This window comes from Erpetoichthys calabaricus, chromosome 2, assembly GCF_900747795.2.
Source record: "Erpetoichthys calabaricus chromosome 2, fErpCal1.3, whole genome shotgun sequence".
Classification (NCBI taxonomy): Eukaryota; Metazoa; Chordata; class Cladistia; order Polypteriformes; family Polypteridae; genus Erpetoichthys; species Erpetoichthys calabaricus.
Genome location: NC_041395.2, coordinates 55,151,133 through 55,176,389, shown reverse-complemented (window position 1 = coordinate 55,176,389; position 25,257 = coordinate 55,151,133). Strand labels below are relative to the sequence as shown.

General features: G+C 39.2%; 1 protein-coding gene across 1 annotated transcript in view; it reads left to right on the top strand.

Moving 5' to 3' along the window:
* The window catches only part of shank2b (SH3 and multiple ankyrin repeat domains 2b), a 971,122-nt gene that overhangs the window by 282,455 nt on the left and 663,410 nt on the right, over positions 1-25,257 (top strand). The window contains exon 10 of the mRNA XM_028793812.2: positions 15,172-15,288. Within this exon, the coding sequence (XP_028649645.1) occupies positions 15,172-15,288 (117 nt within the window). The remainder of the gene's footprint in view (positions 1-15,171; positions 15,289-25,257) is intronic.

Genomic DNA, 25,257 nt, shown 5'->3' with positions numbered 1-25,257 from the left:
TTGTCATCAGTGCAGCATGCAGTTAAACTCATAAACAACTGTGTGCTGCATTGAGATGTCTACATGTCTGTTGTGAATGAGATGTCCATCATGAATGAATCATGAATGAGATGCCCATCATACAAATTAATTTTAAAGTTTTCCGAAATATTTTCATACTTGGCTAAAATAATTTTTTTATCAAAAAATTAACAATATAAAACCTTGTAACAGGGCTCTAGAACAGCAATTAAATTTCTCAAACCTACATCCACAAGTGTTGAAATAGGCTGAACGTGCATATTGTCTGAGCTATTGCTTCGTTAACGTTTGAGGCTTCAGGGCTACTGATTTTCTAAATCTTGACTCTTTTTACTACATCAGACAACAGAAGCTGTTTTTTGAGCAATGCTGTACTACCAGGTGCCCAACTCCCATTGTCCTCTGAGTTTGACTGTTTCTGTTTTATTATGCTCATTTTTGAGGGATACTTGAATTTAAAATGGTTTCAAAGGAGTGATGTCATAAACGGTTAAGCCTTTGCTGATGGACCACGTGAAATCGTCACATCACTGAGACTGCAAACAGCCTTAAACTTCCACACTCCGCTGTTCTTTGTTTTACCCTTGCCTGAAAAATACGGAAAGTGCAAAATTCTATTGTTGAAAACACTATTAACACAAATAAACCAAAGTAAAAGAATGATTGGGAAAAAAAAAGCCTTTGAATGTTTGATTGAGTCTGACTTCTGTGACTACGTAAATAATTTGCAATCCCACAAGAAATAGTATTGAGACCTCAGGGAGCAGACATGAGAGGGACATGCTCACCAGGTGGCCACGGACTGCCCAAGGGGATGGGAATACCAGGAGAAGCTGGCATCAAAAGCAGCTATCTGAGCGAGTTTGACAACAGATTTGGCAGGCAGAAATGGGAATTTCTGTTAGATTAATATGTAAAGGCAAAGAAAAAACTTTGGAGATATTCAGCAACCATGTAGTGTAGTGTAGTGCACTGAACGGTTGAAATTTAAACAGACCAGGTAGTGCATCATCTGTGTATGACCACATCTGTAGCTGTGCCCATGTGTTAAACAAGCCTTTAGAGAGCACTTTGGAGGTGTCTCCCTGCTGCTAAAGTCCATCGATTGTGATGCATGGCTGCTGCAAGTCTCTGATTTGGATCCTGCCTTGGGTCAGCCCACAGAGTGGGGATTAGTCTGGTCTACAGGTTTTTTATGACGTCACGTGAATGGTGTGAGGTGGAGCTGGGAAGCACTCGGTTGGACAAACGTGCACAGCAGCTAGGAGTACATGTTCACAGCAGATCTTTTGAGCAGCATGGAAGAAGCACTTTTGAAAATGCCACTCACCTATAATCAACATAAAAAGGCTATTTCCATTCCTGTGTCTCTCATACTCCCCAGATAATTTTAAAATACGCATGTAACTATTCAGAATTTTTTTGAACTTGAATACTCTCATTTTTGCATTATTTGGCTAAAAAACTAGTTGGAATAGAATATTTGGTACAGCTGTACTTTATACATAATGTTCCTGAATGATGGCAGCCCATATTACAGAACATTTACAATAGTTTTCTTTTTTAAACTGTATGAAGAAATTTTACAGTTACAGAAAACAAAATATTTGTTATTCATTCATCCATCCATTATCCAACCCGCTATATCCTAATGACAGGGTCACGGGGGTCTGCTGGAGCCAATCCCAGCCAACACAGGGTGCAAGGCAGGAAACAAACCCCGGGCAGGGCGCACACACACACCAAGCACACACTAGGGACAATTTAAAATCACCAATGACCATAACCTGCATGTCTTTGGACTGTGGGAGGAAACCGGAGCACCCGGAGGAAACCCACGCAGACACGGGGAGAACATGCAAACTCCATGCAGGGAGGACCTAGGAAGTGAACCCGGGTCTCCTAACTGCGAGGCAGCAGCGCTACCCACTGCGCCACCGTGCCGCCCTTATTCATTCATTTTCCAAGCTTATTCATTCTGACATATCATTGTGCTTACTACTTTGGCTTCAGTTGTAGTACTCCAGCAAAGGTACTTATGTTTATTTATTAAGGCTAACCTTGACTTCCTAAGTGCTATATTTTATTTATATTTTTAATGCTCACTATCAAGCTGAGTAAGGAAAACATAAAAGCAGCTTAGATTCTGACCATCTGCATAGTGACTTTTTTAATGCAAGTTTGCACTGGTAGTGCAACTTGCCTTTTAATCTCAGTGTATCAACCCTTAAATCTCTTTTTGACAATGCTTATATTAATTTACTTATTTTAGCAAGTAGCATTCACTTAATGTTTTCTATTCTTGAATATTCAGCTATAAGATGCACATTACTCATAATATTCAGTTTTTATTATACCATTGTTGAAACTATTACAGGATTTGATGAATCTTTAATCAGTGATGAAAGAATCAGTAATTTAAAATGTGGGTTTCAGAAGTATTATAATACTTAACAGCTGCTACCTGAATGGCCTTTTTATAACAAAAGCTTTAGTCAGTGTTCCATACTATCTACATTTATGTTGCGAAAGTGAAAAGAAACATTTCTTTTCCAGTCTCCTGCTGTGTTTAACTTCTGCCACCTAGTGGATGACTCCATTGTGTATCATTTTAGTAAAATTACAGTAAGTGAAATGTTTTTGTTTTATATTTCCACTTATTTACAAGAAAAATATTTTCAAATGGTTTATATATTTAATATAATGTTGTACCTTATTGTGATATTGATTACCGCACCATTTTTCAGGTCTTATATTCTTGGGTCATGAAATTATTCACACTTCTTCTGTCCTGAAATATAAACACTCTTGTACCGAATAAGTTTGTAATTTCTAATTTTTCTGGACATATAGTGTATCGTGTGTCAATAGACCTGTAGCCTACATACTGTGTGGCTCAGCCTGCAAGGGTTTTTGTGAATGCAAAGTTTTTTCTTTCTTTCCCTGTTTGTTCTACTTGTACTTTAATTTGACACTACGTGTCCCTGTTGTTGAAAATAACATTTCCTGGAACTTGATAAAAAAACGTTTCTACAAAAGCTGCAGAAAAATAAGTATATGCTTACAGAAACTGGCAATTTAGACAGACACAGCTTGAATTTTTATATTCCCCAAAGATTCCAAAATAACATATCAGTTTTAGATTTGAAGGCCTCCTAGTTGCTACTTCCAAGAACTCTCGTAGGTAAATTGTTCCACATACATATAATCCTTTGTGTAAAGAAGTATTATCTTACATTTGTGCAAAATTAACCTTCAGTCAGTTCCCTATGTGTGCTCTTATGGGTATCTGTCTGGCTTACTACCCTCCAGTTTTAAACACTTCTGTCTTATTTTCTTTAACCTTTCTTAAATGTGTACACCTCATGTACAAGTATTCACTTTATTGTTAGGAAAAATACACTGGAAAAGTTTAGGAAAGTTTTTTAGAATGTTCAAAACACAGGAAAACTGATTGTACCCCTATTCTTAATGTGCCATTCCTGGTACACCTTCTGCAGAAAACTCTTAGGGGATATCTCCACTATATTCCTATACCACCTTAACTTGCTCCACTTTATTCTGAGTCACAACAGTCCTACTTTAAGTGACTCCTTCATTACTGAACTCTTAATATTATCAAGGAGAGTTAGTCCTGGAGCCTCTTGTACTTACGATTTCACTGTTTGGTTACTACCTAGAGGTGCTACCTCCAAGGTGTTGCTTTCATGAACACTCCCAGGTAATTTGTTCCATATAACTACAGTACAATCACAAATGAAGTATTACCTTATATTTGTGCAAAATTACCCTTAACCAGCTCTTCTGGAAGTCAATTTATTAACCTCCAAATTTTAAACATTGAAACTGTGTCTACAGCTGAGGCAGGAAGTATTTAATCTGAAACTAAACTCCTGCTTTCCTCAGTCATTTATATGGATTAACAACTAGAATTACCAGAGCCTACTAAAAAACTCATAGATCCGGCCCACCTTAAATCCATTCGCACCTCTCCCTCAGCGTTTTTTGTCCTGTAAATGTGCCGATTAAGACAAACAGCAAGCAGCCTGCTATTCCATCCCCCACTGCCACAAACCGTGCACAAACTTCTCCCAGCTCATGCCTTGATTGATTATCTGGGAGTGAAGTGCTGGAGTTTTAGAGTGGAAATAATAGATCGTTATCTGGAACACATGCATTTCATGTGTGTTCCGTTTCTACAATAATCTGTGTAAACCCATTGTTAAAACAGAAACGTTTTTCATATTTTAGTAGTAAATGACAAAATATTGTCATAAACTATATAATGTGTGAAGCCTGAAGTCCAAAGATCACATTTGCTACGACCGCTTCTGTGGCACAACGGTATCAACTGTTGACTGATAATCAAAACTTCACGGGTTTGAGTCCGTTTTGAGAAGTGAGCTTGGAGAGTCTGGAGCCTGGAGAGTCGCTTGCGTACTGAATAGTCTATAACTGCAGGTGGAAGCTGCCGTCTGTGTACTTTATATATAAGAGCCTGATCGTGGGGGGGTTTGGGTTTGGGGGGTGGAATCGTGAACGCCACTGAGAGAATAAAACTGAATAAAAAAAAAAAAAAAACAAAGCTAAGCTTTACACGTTTCATAAATTTACACCGGCTATTACAGACTGAAATCAAATGTATGTTTTTATTCTAAGATAGTAAGAATAAGAGCAGCTCACTTCTCAAAACGAACCCGTGAAGTTTTGATTATCAGTCAACAGTTGATACCGTTGCGCCACCGAAGCAGTCGTAGCAAATGCATACCTTTTGTGAAAGTGTTTATTTGATCTTTGGACTTCAGGCTTCACACATTATATAGTTTATGCCAACATTTTGTCATTTACTACTAAAATATGAAAAACGTTTCTGTTTTAACAATGGTTTTACACAGATTATTGTAGAAACGGAACACACATGAAATGCTTGTGTTCCAAATAACGATCTATTATTTTCACTTTAAAACTCCACCACTTCACTCCCAGATAATCAATCAAGGAATGAGCTGGAAGAAGTTTGTACTCGTTCTAAGCTGGTGGGGGGATGGAATAGCAGGCTGGTTGCTGCTTGTCTTAATCGGCACATTTATAGGACAAAAGACGCTGAGGGAGAGGTGCGAACGGATTTAAGGTGGGCTGGATCTACAAGTTTTTTCGTAGGCTCTGGTAATTCTAGTGTTAAAATTAGCTGTATCTTCTATAGTTCTTGGTACTACTCCACTTTCCAGATCTTTCACTTTAGTAATGAACCGCTGTGACACATAATTTGTTTCATATGTTGAAGCAATTCCTACACCCATTGGCAGTTGATGCCCTGAATCTCTTCTTCATATTGTATAATGTAAACCCTCTCATGAGAAACTTTATGGAAACTTTTTGAATATCAGAGTAACATAAACAGTGGCAAAAGCTGAGATTCATTCATGATACAAGTTAAGTGCAGCCAGCAACATTACAAAATGTACAACAGAAGAGAATAAAAAAAAATTCAATTGACTTTGAGGTTGGAACAGAACACCCAACTGAACGGTTTGTGTAGAAAGTTCAACTGATGTGAGAGCAACCAACCATCCAAGAACAGTTTGTTGATGAACAATGCTTTTTCCAGCATGATGGAGCACCGTGCCATAAGGCAAAAGTGATAACTAAGTGGCTTGGGGAACAAAACTTCAAAATTTTAGGTTCATGACCATGAAACTCTCAAGACCTTAATCCCATTGAGAACTTGTGGTCAATCCTCAAGAGGCGGGTGGACGAACAAAAACCCACAAATTATGACAAACTCCAAGCATTGATTATGCAAGAATGGGCTGCCATCAGTCAAGATTTGGCTCAGAAGTTGATTGACAGCATGCCAGGGCATATAGCAGCGGTCTTGAAAAAGAAGGGCCAACATTGCAAATGTTGACTCTTTGAATAAACTTAATGTAATTGTCAATAAAAGCCTTTGAAACTTATGAAATGCTTGTAATTATACTTCAGTATGCCATAGAAACATCTGACAAAAAGATCTAAAAACACTGAACCAGCAAACATTGTGAAAACCAATACTTGTGTCATTTTCAAAACCTTTGGCCACGACTGTAGAGTGACACAAAAAATTCCATCTTAAGGGGTGCCACTGCCAACCTAAGCCATTTCTGATAAAATCAGCCATAGGCAACTTCATATTATTTGAAAATGAACACACTGGATGAAGACAAGCAAATAGCTCAAAACATACACACCCCTCTATGTTGTAGTGCTACAGACTATCCCTATTTGTACTGTAAAAGCTTGGTTTATTTCATTATTTTTAGACCAGTACTGGCGTACTGCATGATAACATGCAGTGAATACACTTGACTTGAGCATTCCTAGTTTTCATACTCTTTCTCTGTCTCTGTTTAGTATTCTTTTGCTCAGAGGTTGATGTGCTTGCTGCTTCCTGAGCAGCTCTTCTTTTCTCCACCCTAGTGGCCCGCTGCTTCTCTTCTTTCGTCGGCATCTTTTCGCGTTAAAACTGATTAAGTTAGTTTTTGTGTTGCAATTACTTAGTACGTTTTCTTTAATCTTTCACTTAAGCTGGCACTTAAGTCTTCAATCTGCCTCAAGAATGATTAGCGAAGTGGGGAATGAGAACGGCGCCCATACGCATGTGCCCTGCCCTGCTGCACGGTGCCAATCGTTGATTCAACAATAAAATAAAAAGAGTAATACAAATCATCAAAAAGCAGATAGTAGACGTCACGTAGTATATGTGTACCAAATTTCAAGTTAATAGGTGAAACGGTTTGCTAGCTACAGGTGATTTAAAATCCTGGACAGACAAACAAACAGCCACTGTAGTGTATTATATAAGAAGATGATCCTGTGAAACAATTTACTGTGCTTAGACCAGCCAACTGTGGCATTCTCTTGTAAAGAACACTTTAAAATGGCCAAGTTATATATATTTCCATAAACAGCCGTGTGGCATGTGAAGAATTCAGCCCACGGGCCAAAGTTTGCCGGTCCCTGTCCTAGAAGCTCTCAAACACGTTCATAACACACTGTTAAAAAATAGCACAAAGCAGGCACTTTATCTGCATGCCAGTATACCAAGGAGAAATTGACACACCTATATGGTGTGGCAGTTGTTAATTGGTATAATGGCATGCGCTTAAACTCTTCCAGGCAAGTAACAGAGATACCCTGTGTTCTTACTCAATGGCATCTCGCACCATTACAGTGTCTTCTATGGTTATGAATCATTCAAGTTTATTTCCTGAGCTGCACCATTGTCTTTGTCTCCTTGTGTAAATAAATTGACTCAATACTAAAGTGGAAATACAAGCATTCAGAGGCTTCAATGAGCCAACAAAATCAGCTTTTACCTTTTTGTGGCAAGTAGAAATGATGTCTTTGGATGTATTTTTCCATGGAGAAAATATTCATTTGTTGTTGTTTTTCATTGTGCATCTGGGTGTAGCTTTATATCATCACACAGTTTATGCACATATATATACTGTACATGCACAACATTGTATGTACACCTATAGGGGTATATGTATGTTCATCACTCACTTTTTAATTTTGTATTAGTTTTGTCCATATGTAGTTACATCTGCTACGTATCTTTTTGAGCTATTTTCATTCTTGTTTTGTGCTTTCCATGTCCGTCCCTCATACACACACAATTTTTCAGTACCTTGTTTTCTCTATGTGTCTGCTTTTCTGATTAGGTTTATATTTATAGATTATAGCTGCAAATTTTCTGCTTGGATTTGCATTTTGTTACTTAAAACAAATACCAAAGACTGAATTCAGTGGGCTGATCTCTTTGACAAGTGAAAAGTGTTTCTTAGCAACCATACGTGTTGCATACAGTTGTGGAGGAGGAACTTCCTTTGGTCTAGTATGTTAAAAAATCATGTAAGAGCTATGGGGAATAATTATATGTATTAAAAAGTAAAGGAAATACTGTTTTTGATTTCATTACCTTTATATTGTTTTTTTATACAGCTAAATAGTACAATAATGCATCATTATCATTTGTAAAGTATTCAATGTTATTTTTAACTTTCAACTTTCCTAATCACCATCCCTGTTAATTCTCCCTAGATGACATATTAGTTAGCAATAAGCAGCAGAGGGAAAAAAATAAAGATCCAAGATAGTGGTACAGCTTGAAAAATAATTATGTCCAAAAAAGGATATCATGTTTTGTAGAATAACTGGTTTCGTCCCATTAGGTAAACATTTCTTCCCATTTTAGATAGCATAATGCCAGTGTGTAGTAGAGAGATGTACAGATTTCTTCCACTTCAGCAAATTAAATGGGGAGCTAGAAGAGTACAATAGAGACTGTCTTAGAATAATCAGTGAGAATAGTTATTTTGTCTGGGCAGATTCCAAAAAGAACAATAACACAAGAACACTCTTACAGCATAATAAAATAGTTATGCATGTAAGACTTAAGTGAGGTTGGGAACATTCACTAATAGTGTGTTGTTGCACCCACCTCATGACGAAACACCTGGATAGGGACCCGAGTGCAGTGGGTGACACCTCAACATCACACTGGAATAGAGTGAGGGTTTTTATGGTGGCTGGAGTGCCAGTCCTGCCACCAACCCCCAAGTTTTCCCTGTAAATTGGAGGACCTTCTTGCAGGGCCGGATGCAGATTAATGTCATACCCAGGACGGAGCAATTGTAGGTTAAAGGTCTTACTCAAGGGCCCAACAGAGTAGAATCACTTCTGGCATTTATGGGATTAGAACTGACAGCCTTCAGACTGCTAGATCCCTAGCCTCAGAGCCACCACTTAAGAGAGTGCAAATTGTGGCAAAGAGAGGTTGCTGTTTGGTGGCACCCCTGCAGGTGGCATGTACTCCTGGTTAGATTTTAATTTGAATTAGGAAAAAAAAATGTATATCATGGTAAGTAAAATTACCATGTAGATATATCTTAAAATCAATTTCAGATATAGTAAAATTAAATATTAAGATATTTTATAATAATTTCCTGCTTAATTCAAGATATTTTCTTCTTCTTCTTTTGGTTGCTCCCGTTAGGGGTTGCTACAGGGGATCATCTTTTTCAATATCGTTGTGTCTTCTGCATCTTGCTCTATTACACTCACCACCTGCATGTCCTCTCTCACCACATCCATAAACCTTCTCTTAGGCCTTCCTCTTTTCCTCTTGCCTGGCAGCTCTATTGTTAACATCCTTTTCCAGTATACCCAGCATCTCTCCTCTGCACATGTCCAAACCAATGAAATCTTGCCTCTCTGACTTTGTCTCCCAACCTTCCAACCTGAGCCGACCCTCTGATGTACTCATTTCTAATCCTTTCCATCCTTGTCACACCCAATGCAAATCTTAACATCTTTAACTCTGTCACCTCCAGCTCTGTCTCCTGCTTTCTGGTCAGTGCCACCATCTCCAACCCATATAACATAGCTGGTCTCACTACTGTCCTATAGACCTTCCCTTTCACTGTTGCTGATACCCGTCTGTCACAAATTACTCCTGACACTCATCTCTACCCACTCCACCTTGCCAACACTCTCTTTTTCACCTCTCTTCTGCAATCCCCGTTACTCTGAATTGTTGATCCCAAGTATTTAAACTCATCATCCTTCACCAACTCTACTCCCTGCATCCTCACCATTCCTCTGCCCTTCCTCTCATTCACACACATGTATTCTGTCTTGCTCCTACTGACTTTCATTCCTCTCCTCTCTAGAGCACATCTCCAACTCTCCAGGGTCTCCTCGACCTGCTCCCTACTCTCACTACAGATCACAATGTCACCAGCAAACATCATAGTCCACGGGGACTTCTGTCTAATCTCGTCTGTGAACCTGTCCATCACCATTGCAAATAAGAAAGGGCTCAGAACTGATCCCTGATGTAATCCCACCTCCATGTTGAATGCATCCGTCACTCCTACTGCAGTCCTCACCACTGTCACACTTCCCTCGTACAGTACATATCCTGTACCACTCTTACATACTTCTCAGCCACTCCTGACTTCCTCATACAATACCACAACTCCTCTGGAGGCACCCTGTCATATGCTTTCTCTAGGTCCACAAAGACACAATGTAACTCCTCTGGCCTTCTCTATACTTCTCCATCAACACCCTGAGAGCACACATTGCATCTGTGGTGCTCTTTCCTGCCATGAAACCATAATGCTGCTCACTAATCATCACCTCCTTTCTTAGCCTAGGTTCCACTACTCTTTCCCATAACTTCATGCTGTGGCTCATCAATTTTATTCCCCTGTAGTTACTACAGCTCTGCACATCCCCCTTATTCTTAAAGATCAGTACCAGTAAACTTCTTATCCACTTCTCAGGCATCCTCTCACTTTCCAAGATTCCATTAAACAATCTGGTTAAAAACTCCACTGCCATCTCTCCTAAACACCTCCATGCTTCCATTGGTATGTCATCTGGACCAACTGCTTTTCCAATGTTCATCCTTTTCATAGCTGTCCTTTCTTCCTCTTTGCTAATCCGTTGCACTTCCTGATTTACTATCTCCACATCATCTAACCTCCTCTCTCTCATTCTCTTCATTTATCAGTCTCTCAAAGTACTCTTTCCATCTGCTCAATACACTCTCCTCGCTTGTGAGTACGTTTCCATCTTTATCATTTATTACCCTAACCTGCTGCACATCATTCCCAGGTCGGTCCCTCTGTCTAGCCAATTGGTACAGGTCCTTTTCTCCATCCCTAGTGTCCAGCCTCTCATACAACTCATCATACACCTTTTCTTTAGCCTTCGTGACTTCTCTCTTCACCTTGCATCTTATCTCCTTTTACTCTTGTCTTTCTGCATCTCTCTGACTATTCCATTTCTTCTTTGCCAATCTCTTCCTCTGTATACTCTCCTGTACTTCCCCATTCCACCACCAGGTTTCCTTTTCCTCCTTCCTCTGTCCAGATGTCACACCAAGCACTCTTCTTGCTGTCACGCTTACTACATCTGCTGTAATTTCCCAGCTGTCTGGTAGCTTTTCAAAGCCACCCGGTGCTTGTCTTACCTCCTCCCTAAACTCAACCTTGCAGTCTTCCTTTTTCAACTTCCACCATTTGATCCTTTGCTCTACCCTCACTCTCCTCCTTCTCTTCTTCATCTCCAACGTCATCCTATAGACCACCATCCTATGCTGCCTAACTACACTTTCCCCTGCCACCACTTTGCAGTCTTTAATCGTCTTCAGATTGACTCTTCTGCATAGGATATAATCTACCTGTGTGCATCTTCCTCCACTCTTGTACATAACCCGATGTTCCTCCCTCTTCTTAAAATACATATTCACCACAGCCATGCCCATCCTTTTTGCAAAATCCACCATCCTCTGACCTTCTTCATTCCTCTCCTTGACACCATACCTACCAATCACCTCCTCATCTCCTCTGTTTCCTTCACCAACATGTCCATTGAAATCCGCACCAATCATCGCTTTCTGTCTCTTGGGTACCCTGTTCATCACTTCATCCAACTCACTCCAGAAATCTTCTTTCTCATCCATCGAACACCCAGCTTCATAATCATTACTCTGTCTGACACTCTTTCCACCTCCAAAACACTCTTGATATACTATTCTTTTAGAATAATCCCTACCCCATTTCTCCTCCCATCCACACCATGATAGAACAATTTCAGTCCACCTCCGATCCACCTGGCCTTACTCCCCTTCCATTTAGTCTCTTGCACACACAATATATCAACCTTCCTTCTCTGTCATGTTGACCAACTCTCTTCCCTTACTAGTTATACTGCCAAAATTCAAAGTTCCTACCCTCAGTTCCACTCTCTTTACCTTCCTCCTGTCCTTCTGCTTCCGGACACGTCTCCCCCCTCTTCTTCTCCTTCTTCGGCCAACAGTAGCCCAATTTCCGCTAGCACCCTGTTGGCACACTGTACTGGTGACGGCCGTTGTTAACCCAGGCCTCGACCAATCTGGTATGGAAATTAGTATCATTGTCCGCATTTTGATCTGGCAAAATTTTATACCGGATGGCTTTCTTGATGTAACCCTCCCCATTTATCTGGGCTTGGGACCGGCACAAAGAAACACACTGGTTTGTGCATCCCCTGTGGCTGAGTTCAATTCAAGATATTTTCAAATATGTTAAACTGAAGTTGTATCTGTTTTAAGATATTTGATGTCATTTTGGGTGTCACAGCTCTTCTGTCTTGTAATTAGAGATCAGAGTTAACGTCCCTGGTACCCCCTTTATGAAGTTTGCATGTTCTCCTTGTGTTTGTGTGGGTTTTCTCCATGTGCTTCAGTTTCCTCCTACAGTCCAGAGATGTTCAGAATAGGTGAATTATCACGGCTAAAGTGTCCCTTGTGTATGTATGCATTTGAGTGTGTTCTCCCAATGAGGATTGTCCCCCTGTGCAGGGATTGTTCCCAACTGTCACCTGTGCTCACTGGGATAGGCTGCAGCTTCCCCAGAACCCTCCTCTGGAGAATTTGTTTTTGAAAGTGAATGAATGAGATCTGTAAAAATTACATCCTGTAAAATTTCCTACCCTTTGGCGGAGACTCCCTGTATGTATTAAAATGTCTTGAAATTAATTTAAGGTGTCTTCAAATGTGAATTAGGTTGAGATGTTTTGAATTGCATTACAGACATCTGAAAAAAGGTAATTTTATGTGTGGTTTAGATACCTAAAAATAATACAGAGAAACCCTAAAATAATATCTTATCTTTTTTAGATGGCTTAAATAGATATGTATTTCAGATACATTTTTAAAGTATTGAAACTGATTAAGTATTCATTGAATGACCAGGATGCCATTTTATGATGTCTTGAAATTAATTTGAGATTTCTGAAAAGGGATTTAAGAACATAAAGCATAGCAGTAATGTATGTTATGAGAATCTGTAAGAAACTTATTCTAAATCAATAAAAAGCTATTTGGTTGATATTTGTACACTAATGTACCCCCCTCTTCTGTGCCACCCTCCTTCGCTCCAGTATTTTCAGTGCAAACCAGTGCATTGGCAATTTATTTGTATTGGTTGTTTAGAAGGTGGTGAGGAAAGTTAATCTATTTGTCCATTTTCTGAAACTCCTTTTTTCAGTTCAGAAATGTATCCTGGTAGCACTAAGTACAAGGCAGGAATCAAACCATGACTGGTCCAAAGTCCTTTGTAGAACACACACAAACCCTTGTAGTGGGTCAGATTAGAATCCCAGTTCAACCTGCCACTCACATTAGTGGGATGTAGGAGAGAAATCAGTGTGCTCTGAGAAAAAAAATATTGAGAGGATGCTTCACCACTGTGTTGATAAAGGAAACCCAGCTTTAGGAAAGTAATACTATACATGTCTTATCATAGTGTCTGATAATAGTAATAGTTTATGCAAGTGCTCACAAAGAGATGATATAATTAGAATATTGTGATACAATAAACTGGATAGCACTCAATGAAAATACTTTCTTATAAAACCAGTACAGACTTAATATAGGGTGGTGGTGTAAAATTTGTTTTATAAAATCCATCCATCCATCCTCTTCCGCTTATCCGAGGTCTGGTCGCGGGGGCTGCAGGTTGAGCAGAGATGCCCAGAGTTCCCTCTCCCCGGCCACTTCTTCTAGCTTTTCCGGGGGAATCCCAAGGCGTTCCCAGGCCAGCTGGGAGACATAGTCCCTCCAGCGTGTCCTGGGTCTTCCCTGGGGCCTCCTCCCTTTTGGACGTGCCTGGAACACCTCACCAGGGAGGCGTCCAGGAGGCATCCTGATCAGATGCCCGAGCCACCTCATCTGACTCCTCTCGATGCGGAGGAGCAGCGGCTCTACTCTGAGCCCCTCCTGGATGATTGCGCTTCTCACCCTATCTTTAAGGGAGAGCCCAGACACCCTGCGGAGAAAACTCATTTCAGCCGCTTGTATTCGCGATCTCGTTCTTTCGGTCACTACCCATAGCTCATGACCATAGGTGAGGGTAGGAACATAGATCGACTGGTAAATTGAGAGCTTTGCCTTATGGCTTAGCTCCTTTTTCACCACGACAGACCGATGCAGAGCCTGCATCACTGCGGACGCCGCACCGATCTGCCTGTCTATCTCACGCTCCATTCTTCCCTCACTCGTGAACAAGACCCTAAGATACTTGAACTCCTCCACTTGGGGCAGGATCTCACTCCCAACCCTGAGAGGGCACTCCACCCTTTTCTGGCTGAGGACCATGATCTCGGATTTGGAGGTGCTGATTCCCATCCCAGCCGCTTCACACTCAGCTGCGAACCGATCCAGAGAGAGCTGAAGATCACGGCCTGATGAAGCAAACAGGACAACATCATCTGCAAAAAGCAGTGATCCAATCCTGAGTCCACCAAGCCAGACCCCCTCAACACCCTGGCCGCGCCTAGAAATTCTGTCCATAAAAGTTATGAACAGAATCGGTGACAAAGGGCAGCCCTGGCAGAGTCCAACTCTAAATGGAAATGGGTTCGACTTACTGCCGGCAATGCGGACCAAGCTCTGACACCGATCGTACAGGGACCGAACAGCTCTTATCAGGGGGTCCGGTACCCCATACTCTCGGAGCACCCCCCATAAGATTCCCCGAGGGACACGGTCGAACGCCTTTTCCAAGTCCACAAAACACATGTAGACTGGTTGGGCAAACTCCCATGCACCCTCCAGGACCCTGCTAAGGGTGTAGAGCTGGTCCACTGTTACACGACCAGGACGAAAACCACACTGTTCCTCCTGAATCTGAGGTTCGACTGTCCGACGGACCCTCCTCTCCAGAACCCCCGAATAGACTTTTCCAGGGAGGCTGAGGAGTGTGATCCCTCTGTAGTTGGAACACACCCTCCGGTCCCCCTTCTTAAAGAGTTTTATAAAATAATATATAAAACATGTAGGATTAACTGAATAGTTTAAAATATTTTGTAAATAATTGTGTTTGTTGCTTTTTTGGTACAATATTGATTTTACTTTTTGTAGTTGGTTGGTTGGTCAAGTGGGATTGGGTTTCATTTAAAATATTGATGTTTAATGAATACTTTATTAGGGAATTAAGGGGTATGAATGTTTTTTGTTTATTTGCAAAACAAGTTTTTATGTCTTTCACTGTCCTTAATGTGTTTTAATTCTGTGTATTTAGGCTTAATAAGAATAAAATTTATTTATTCTAATAGGCCTGTCGGTATGGTCATGTGCAACATCTGGAGCATCTGCTGTTCTATGGGGCTGACATGAGTGCTCAGAATGCTTCTGGAAACACAGCATTGCACATCTGTGCACTTTATAATCAGGTAAATTTAACTGTTTTCTAGCTGGATCTTTCTGGAGTTATAGAACAAAATTTCCAGATTAAAGATGACAGAATATACATTGTTAACATTGTAGTGCAAAAATACAAATCTTATTTAATATCATATCTCTAGATGTATGATATCTTTGTACAAATGATTCAAGCAACTGAAACACTGTTTTCATTTCGAGTGTTTCTAAAATCTGAGAATCATTTTATTGCAGTGTTTGCAGTGAGGTACATCATATCTAATTTTGTATCTGTTGTTGTATACATTTGAACATAAACCACTTTAATGCATAATTGCTGTACTTCAAAACGCTAAGCACAATCTGATATTTTTTCCCTGCAGAATTTGTTTCTTAGTATTTAATTAAGGGAATTTTAACACCATGGCATGGACTTGGTATGGCTATGGTAGTGCTTTGAGAAAGCATCCTTATTAATGTTTCATTGTATTTCTTTGAGAAACTGCTGCACAATTTGTACTGTTTGCATACTGACATTTTTACAGGTTGGTCTTAACTTTTTCTTTTTAAAAATTAATTGCTCAAACTTAATATGGCCTATCCCAGATTTATGTTAAGAAATGAAAATTATTGAGAGCTCTTATGCTTCACTTATATAAAATTTTTGTCTCCTGCTCATTGAGTGGTAGTTAATGAAATCATACCATATGAAGTAATCTAACAGAATACAATAGCATTTATGATGGTCTTATCTGCTATGATGCTGCCTTCCTTTTCTTTATACGTTTTGATTTTTTTTTGTTTGTTTTTGTAGTATCCTACTATTTTATGCTTGTGAATAAAGAATAGATGTGCCTCAAACCAATTGTGTAAAGAGCTACTGCATTTTTAGCATAGAACTGTGAAAGTAAATTTGAAGTTGTTTGCTTTTTTTATTATTTTTGAAATTATACAGTGATGCAAACATTGTGTATGTGTGTTTATAATCTTTCATTTTACTTCAAATTTGGTTTTATTTAGTACAGAGTTCATTTAAAATATATTTCTATTTCATTTGATTTTAACAATACATGCTTTTAGATTTGTGTGTGGGCAGAACCCTTTCCACTGTACTCGTAGGTGGATGCATTTAATTAGGTGGTGTCAGCTTAGTTTATGCTTTCAACAGACAAACTGTAATAGTTAAAATCCTATGTGCATTTCTCACTTGAAAAAATGTAAATTTAATGCTGCCTTTCTTCACCCACAATTTTAAGGTTTGTGACACATATAAATCTATCTCTAAATATTTTTATATTCAGTTAAAAGACCTCTACCCTATCATAATCTACTGCCGTTTAAGTTTATAAGACTGTAGTGCTCTGCAGGAATATTTAAGACAGTCAATTTTAAGACATATTGACTGATAATTTTATAGTATCTTAGAAAAATACATCTCTATAAATTATTTCTTTGAAGCATTTTTTCAACATTGTACACAGATTTCTCCATATTGTATAATAAGTAAAGCAGCTACTGTAGCTACCCACTCCAATCCGTGTTTAAGCAAACCTTTGGCTTATCAGCCCAATTTTTTCCTTGCTTAGAGCAGGCGTTTATCTGTAAACAAAAAGGAAGCAATCTGCTAAAGACAGTTTAGGCTTTCTTTTTGTTCTGAGTTTGAATGTGAAGACTTTCAACAGAGTTGATTCAGGTCCTTGTCTCTGTTGTGAAGAAATATAAAATTCAATACTACCTCACTCTGTCTCTACTGTTTCTCTTATTGGGTAATTTCAGTGTCTGCAGATAAATGTTTTGTTCTGTTTATTGCTGTTGCCCTTTTAGTTATCTGTCTTTTCAAATTTTAGCACTTAATTTTGTCCAAAAACAAAGTAGTGCTGCAAGCTCTACTTTAGGACCAGTGAAAAACTGTAAATAATGTCAAAGGCTTACTTCAAATATGGATGACACCTACATTTCCTTATTCCATAATATAACAAACTTTGAAAGCAATAGACCAGATCTTCTTATTGCAAGATTAGTCAATATTTGTCACCATAGGACTTCTGCCCAGTCAATGCACACAGTCCATTAAATTATAAACATAGAAATAGGCAGTGTCTGAAAAAAAGGAGCCGAACACCACACACCATTACCCAAGATAATGTCACATGTGCTTTGTTGCCTGTTTCTCAAATTGACCTTCCCTAGAATCTGTCATTCATGTGTATGGGATATTTGGTTTGTTAAAAACTCTCTCCTTTGATTACTGTATTCATATTTTGTTAACTTCAAAATTAGTAAATATGTTGAATAGTATATTGAATTAGCAATATATTTGTTCTGTAGATATTTTCCAAATTTTGCTGTTGACTATGCACGGCTTTATTCACTGTGTATTGTTGATTATTTTCAGGAGTTCACCTTAAACGTTGACCTTTATTTAGAGGATAAGTTGATTAATTTGAAGTTCTGTTACAAACTGACATTTTGTAGAGCATCTGTTGCTGTTTTGTGGTATCCTTTTTTTATTTTGGACTTCTTTACCTACAAAAATGTAGTAATATCCTTATTGTTTTTATTTTGAATTGATGCAAGAGCAGAAATAGTTAAGCAGGTAGCTTCAGAAGCAGAAACTCCAAGATCTAAATTTCACAAAATGATTAATTACAATCCTAAATTAGTCATGAACTACTGCCCCCAACACACCCTATCCCACAGCCTATCACCCAACACACTCTGTTCCTCTTTATTTCATCCCTGAAGGAGTCATTTGAAAAGGGAGTAAGTTACTTGCAAGATAAAAGGAAGAAAGACGCACAGCTCTCCCAGAGATCCATTAAGAAGCTTAGACATTAGGGTTCAGAGCAGCAATTTCAACCTTTTGGACTTGAAAATACTGCGTCGATGATTAGTTAATCCTTACCACAAAGAGTGGAAGAAGGATCTTTTAAAATTGTTAAGAGATTGCTCCAGAAGTAGTCCATTGAGGGATCCGTGACTGCTTTGCAGCAATTGTTCCGAAGGGGAACTACTTTAAAATAAAGTAAGAGATAAGAAGAAAGGTCCAAAAGTAGAAATATATGAGGAAAGATAAGGATATTAAAGGATGAGAGAGATGATAGAAAGATGAAAATTGCAGACTACAATATAAATGGGGGGCATACCCAAAGCATATGGAGGAAGGTGCCTGGGGTTTTAACCAGGCAGAACTTGCTGTAAAGCTCTGCTGACCCTTTCTATTTATCTTTTTTTATTTCACATTGCCATCCCAGAATTTGTGTCTTGAGCATATTAAATGTAGTAGAGGATGGTATGTTTATTGAAAATATTTCTTGTTGCTGCTCATTTTCATAAAGTTTATTGATTTACTTTATTCTTGAAAAAATTAACTACTTATTGTACTGAATATAATTTTTATGTGACAAATAAAACTCGATTTAATTTGAGATAACAGCTTTATCTCATACATCCATCCATCCATCCACCCATTATCCAACCCGCTATATCCTAACTACAGGGTCACAGGGGTCTGCTGGAGCCATTCCCAGCTAACACAGGGCACAAGGCAGGAAAGAAACCCCGGGCAGGGCGCCAGCCCACCGCAGTTATCTCATACAGTAAATTATTATTCTTGTTACATTGAAAATTGTCAGACTGGGTGGTATTTCTGCAGAAATAAGGATTGTATGCAGCTGAAGAATGAACATAACATACAACAATAATTGTTCCACTATATCCAGTAACCAAAGGCAAATTACACCTGCAAGGGAGAACCCCAGTCAGGAACATTGAGGCACAGATTATACTGCACAAATTTAATTGCCCTGTACTTATGTGAACTGGCTGCATTTATTTTCAGATTGGTTTAAATTTTTCCAGGAATGCAACATGAATTTTCATTTGGCAGATTAAGTCCAAAATGCTTGAGTTTTTGAATTTGAAAAGGGCAGTAGTTGTTCCATTAAATAACCATTAACTTATGATAGGGGAATAAATGTGAAATAGAGTTGCATTCTAATTGCTTCTTAAAATTTGAACTTAGTGTTTAAATTTAATAAATGAATTAATTATTGTTAATAATGCAAGAATCAATTATAAATAAACAAATACCAATGCATCATTTGCAGTGTTGGGTAACATTACTTTTAAATGTAAATGGATGCACACAGGATTTTATGATTATTAAACTGCAAATTTGATATAATTCACAGCCAAAAACATATGTGTAGAAAGTGTAGCATTCATTAAAATGCCCAAAATACAAAAAAATGATTGCATCTTTTCCAATTGCTGTTTTTGCCTGTGTGTCTGAAGCATCTAAAAAAGGTCATAATGCATGGAAAGTTCTTTTTAAGATAATAAAATGAAATAACACAGTAATGCAATTTTTTTTAAAACACTAAAATCCCTGAAGTCTACACAAAAAACTTGTAATCCCGGGTCACCTTCAATTCCTTTGCACCTCTCCACCAGTGTCCGTGTGTTTTGCAAATGTGTCGATCAGCACAAGTAGCAAGCAGCCTGCTATCCCATCCCCTCTACCGCTGGAGCAGAGTCCGTCGCAAAATTCTCAGAGCTCAGGTTTCTTTATCTGCGAGTGAGGTGCCTTGAGTTCTATAGGGTAAATAATATATTGTTATTTGGAATACATACATTTCATGTGTGTTCCGTGTCTACAACGATCTGTGTAAGTGTAGGATGACATGAACTGTTGAACATATAGCTAAAACAAACTTTTTCCAAGTTATACTAATAATGACGTGAAGTGTATAATGTGTGATGACTTTAGTCCAAATATCAAATAAACACATGCACTTTTATTCAAGAATACAACCAAAGAAAAAAATTATTTGGTTTTCATGTTGCTGTCAATGAGTTAAAAACCCAAGCTCAAATGTCAATTGACAGGAAGTTAATATGTACAGTATTCTTGAATGGTGTAGAGGTAAGAACTGTTGCCTTATATCCCAAATTTTCTGTGTTCGAGGTCAGGTGCTTCACGTTTTGAGTAGTGAGCTGCTATTATTATTACTATAATATAATAAAAACATACATTTGATTTAATCTTGCCTGTACGCTGTTATGGTGCATGATACTGAAAATGCAGTACAGGCAAGATAAAAAAAAAAAACTTGTAGACATGTGAGGCAGAGACAGATTCGATCTCATGCAAGTGATTATTGGAATATAAAATAATTTCGCAAAAGTATAATGAAACAAGTGTGCATTTATTCAAGAATAAAACTGAATAACAAATAATTCAAGTGACAACAAGATAACAAGAAAACATGATTCACCAGTGTTTGTGTGTCTGCTTCTATCCCTTCAGCGATATCTTTTTCAGGTAGCAAAACTTTACACCGGCTGTTACAGACTGAAATCAAAGGCTTCTTCTTTTTGGGGGCATACACTGTCAGCATGGCACTGCCAGATCTAAACACTAGTGTGGTGAATTGCTTGCGTACTGAAGTGACTTTAGCTGCAGATGGAAGTCCCATTTTATTTATGGTACCAAGTAGAGTTGTGTCACGGTGCAGCACTCTATTAGCCAGCGAAATCGCTGTGAAGAAGCTGTCTGTTGTTACGGTTCTGCCTTTGTCCAGAAACAGCTCCGTAAGCTTTATGAACACAGACTTGAAAAGTCTTTGCCCTGAGTTGTAACTCAAAACACAGTCCTCAGCAAAACTTTGCCAGATGTCCGAGATCGCAGCAAATCTGTTGTTTTTCACACATTCTGCACAGGTGTCTTTGTTGTCAAAATGCCGCTTGGTAGTCTGATAGCGGTCACGGGACATTGTATCTTTGATTGCCAGTGCAGGCATCAATCATAGCACCAACTGTGGTGGTTATTGCTGGTCTTGTGAAAAGAATGGAGATAAATGGCATCAACTCGGAGAGGGAGAGGCAAGTTCGTTGTAGCACGTGAACGTCACTGACTGAATAAAACTGAGTAATAAAAAAACCAACGCTAAGTTTTACAACTAGCCAAAATTTACCCCGGATGTTACAGACTAAAATCAAATGTATGTTTTTATTATATTATAGTAATAATAATAGCAGTTTACTACTCAAAATGCAGAGAAGCCCGGCCTTGAACCTGGAACCTTTGGGTAATAAGGCAGCAGTTCTTACCTCTACACCATTCAAGAATACATATCAACTTCCTGTCAATTGATATTTGAGCTTGGTTTTTTAACTCATTGACAGCAACATGTAAATTGATTTTTTTTTCTTTGGTTACATTCTTGAATAAAAGCGTGCATGTTTATTTAATATTTGGACTAAAGTCTTCACACATTATACACTTTATGTCATTATTAGTATAACATGGAAAAAGTTCCTGCTTTAGGCATGTGTTCAGCATTTCTTGCCTCGCATTTCCTTTCATCCTTTGCTTACACAAATCTCTGTAGACACGGAACACACATGAAATGTATGTTTTCCAAATAACTAAATATTATTTATCCTATACAACTCCAGGCACCTTACTGCCAGATAAAGAGACTTGAGCTCTGAGAATTTTGCGACGGACTTAACTCTGTCAGTGCGGGGGATGAGATAGCAGGCTGCTTGCTGTTTGTGCTGATCGACACATTTGCAAAACAAAAGACGTGATGAGAACATTTGCAAAGGAATTGAAGGTGGCCCAGGATTACAAGTTTTTTTTGTAGGCTTCAGGGATTCTAGTGTTAAATAATACAGGTATGTTAATAATAAGTAATAAGTATTGCATTATGTTACTTGTTACTTTAAAAAGTAATGTGACTATGTAATGCACATTCCTTTTAATATGTTACCCCCCAGCACCGATCAATTGTGAGCCATATGATTGAAATAAATGGACATAGTGTTGTTTTCAAAATACAGTGTAAAAAGTGTTTGAATCTCTGAAATAAGATCATGTAGAGGAGCTGGTGTCCTTTCCAAAGTTAGTTCCACACTTGTTGCCAGTGTTTCTGGTTTAATCTCTGTACACTATAAACTTCTATTTGAAGAGGTGGGCCCAGAAGTTGTATTGATAGATAGATAGATGAACAAAAATGTATTTATGACTTGTTAGTAGAGATCAGGACATTCCACTGATCACTCAAAATAGTGGTGAGAGACTGTGCATTATCTTTGCTTCCTTTGTACATGTTGGCATATTTTATTATGCTACTATTTTTGTTGAATACAGATGACTTTTTCCTCTCTCTCTCTTAAAGTAATCATCCATCATTCATTTGTTAAAATACTAGTTTTAAATGTCAAGCTTGTGTTGAAATTTGCTGATGTTCAGTTATGTCATGCACCACAGTGAAACAGAGCTTTAAATGACATCAACAACATTTACTTTTAAGTTTATAGTTACTTAGCAACCCTAGTCCTCTCTGTATACTGAGCTGAAAATTTGAGTACAATTAAATATTCTCCTAATAATATGCACAGTTATCAGAAGACCAAGGCTTTAAGTCAGAAAATCTATGACGTGTAGGTGTTTCTCTCCACTGTGGTGTTGCCAATTTATAGTGTAGGAAGGACACGGGCAGAGACGTTGCCCTAATGCCACTGCCTGGCGTCCTCCTTCAAGCCAAAGGGCCAATGCTCCCCCCTTCGGCTGGCATCCTGGACTCGCGTCTCACTTTGTGGGAAGAGCCGGCTTTACTCCTCCGGTTCCTCCTTTTTCTCTGGGGCGCCCTGACGGTTTGAGTCTCCCTACGGGAAAGGAAGAGACCCCTCGCCGTCTGCACCCCTGTGGAGCGACGTGAGACTGACGCTGGCAGTAGGGCACTAAGACCCGTGACACTCATCAGCTGGCGTCTTAGCTCCACTCCCACCACGCGATCAGCCCTCCGCATTGCATCCACTGTTGGAGATGTGGCTACTCGGTCACCGGAACCGCACGATACTAGGACACATTCGCTCGCGTGTCCAATTCGTTTTACGGTGCAGGTCTGCCTTACCCGCCCCTCCACAATCCTCCGGCCAGAGATTCCAGCATCGCGCCGCTCTGCCCACTGTCGCAGTGTCTGCCGAGGTGCGATCGCCTTATCTCCTTGTACTCTTGTCTACTTTCTGCATCTCCCTTGACTATCCCACTTCTTCTTTGCCATTCTCTTCCTCTGTATACTCTCCTGTACTTCCCCATTAAACTACCATGTTTCCTTTTCCTCCTTCCTCTGTCCAGATGTCACTCCAAGCACCCTTCCTGCTGCCACCCTTACTACATCTGCTGTAGTTTCCCTGCTGTCTGCTAACTCTTCACTACCACCCAGTACCTGTCTCACCTTGTCCCTAAACTCAACCTTGCAGTCTTCCTTTTTCAACTTCCACTATTTCATCCTTGGCTCTGCCCTCACTCTCTTCCTCTTCTTAATCTGCAACGTCATCCTACAGACCACCATCCTATGCTACTTAAGTACACTTTCCCCTGCCACCACTTTGCAGTCTTTAATCTCCTTCAGATTGACTCTTCTGTATAGGATGTAATCTGTCTCTGTGCATCTTCCTCCTCCTCCACACGTAACCCTATGTTCTTCCCTCTTCTTAAAATACGTATTTACCACAGCCAACCATGTTCACCCTTTTGGCAAAATCCACTATCCTGTGACCTTCTTCATTCCTCTCCTTGACACCATACCTACCCATCACCACCTCGTCTCCTCTTTTCCCTTCATCAACATGTCCATTAAAATCTGCTCCAATCATCACTGTCTGTCCCTTGGATGCAATGTTCATCACTTCATCCAACTCACTTCAGAAATCTTCTTTCTCCTTCATCGCAAACCCAGCTTGCGGGGCATATGCACTAATAACATTCATCATCACACCTCCAATTTCCAGCTTCATAATTATTACTCCAAAACACTCTTGATGTACTGTTCCTTAAGAATAACCCCTACTCCATTTCTCCTCCTATCCACAACATGACAGAACAATTTGAATCCACTTCCGATCCACCTGGCCTTACTCCCCTTCCATTTAGTCTTTTGCACGCACAATATATCAACCTTCCTTCTCTCCATCATATCTGCTAACTCGCTCTCCTTACCAGTCATACTGCCAACATTCAAAGTTCATACCCTCAGTTTCACTCTCTGTACCTTCCTCTTCTCTTCCTGCCTCCAGACATGTATACCCCCTCTTCTTCTTCTTCAGCCAACAGTAGCCCAATTTCCGCCAGCACCCTGTTGGCTAACAGTATTGGTGGCGGTCGTTGTTAACCTCGACCGACCGATGCGGTATGGAAATTTGCATTGTTGTCTGTATATTGATTTGGCAAAATTTTACACCGGATACCCTTCCTGATGTAACCCTCCCATTTATCCAGGCTTGGGACCAGCATGAAGAAACACACTGGTTTGTGCATCCCCTGTGGCTGCGTTATTTAAATGGAAGAAAGATGAATAACTGAAATTTGGCAGAAAAATAAGTAATGTGTTAATTAATGTGTTATATTTTTGACATGTTATTCTTTCTTCATTTGTTTATTTCTGTATTTTTTTCATTGGAAGAAGTCATTGTTCAGGGTCATGGACTTCTTTGAGATGTAATGGGCAGCAGGTGTTGCACATGGTTTGCTGCTACCAGTTCTATCACTCAAATAAAGGAGAACTGTCTTTCACCAGCTGAAAACTAGCTTTGTGACGCAGCTCTCCTGCTTAAAAAACTATTTCAAGCTTTCTGTTCTTACCATCTGTTGCAAATGCTGATGTAATTCTTCATTATGCAGCTTTTAATCCCATAATTTGTTTTGGCATGTTTCTATTTATTTTTTAAAGCACACTAATAATTAGTGTGACATATCTTTGTCATGTTGAAACCTTCATTGCTAAAGAGAGTACTGTGCATTGTTATGTATATACCTCCATTGATATCCCATCTACATTAGAGAACCTGAAAGTATGATTTGCTCTCTGTAGTGTTTATTGTGATTTCATGGAACTCATCAGCTTTGGTTTCTTTATAGTCAGTTTGTAAAGACATACTGAGGGAATGTTCTGAGATGGAGCAAAGCATGGTGGAAGGCTGTCATTTAT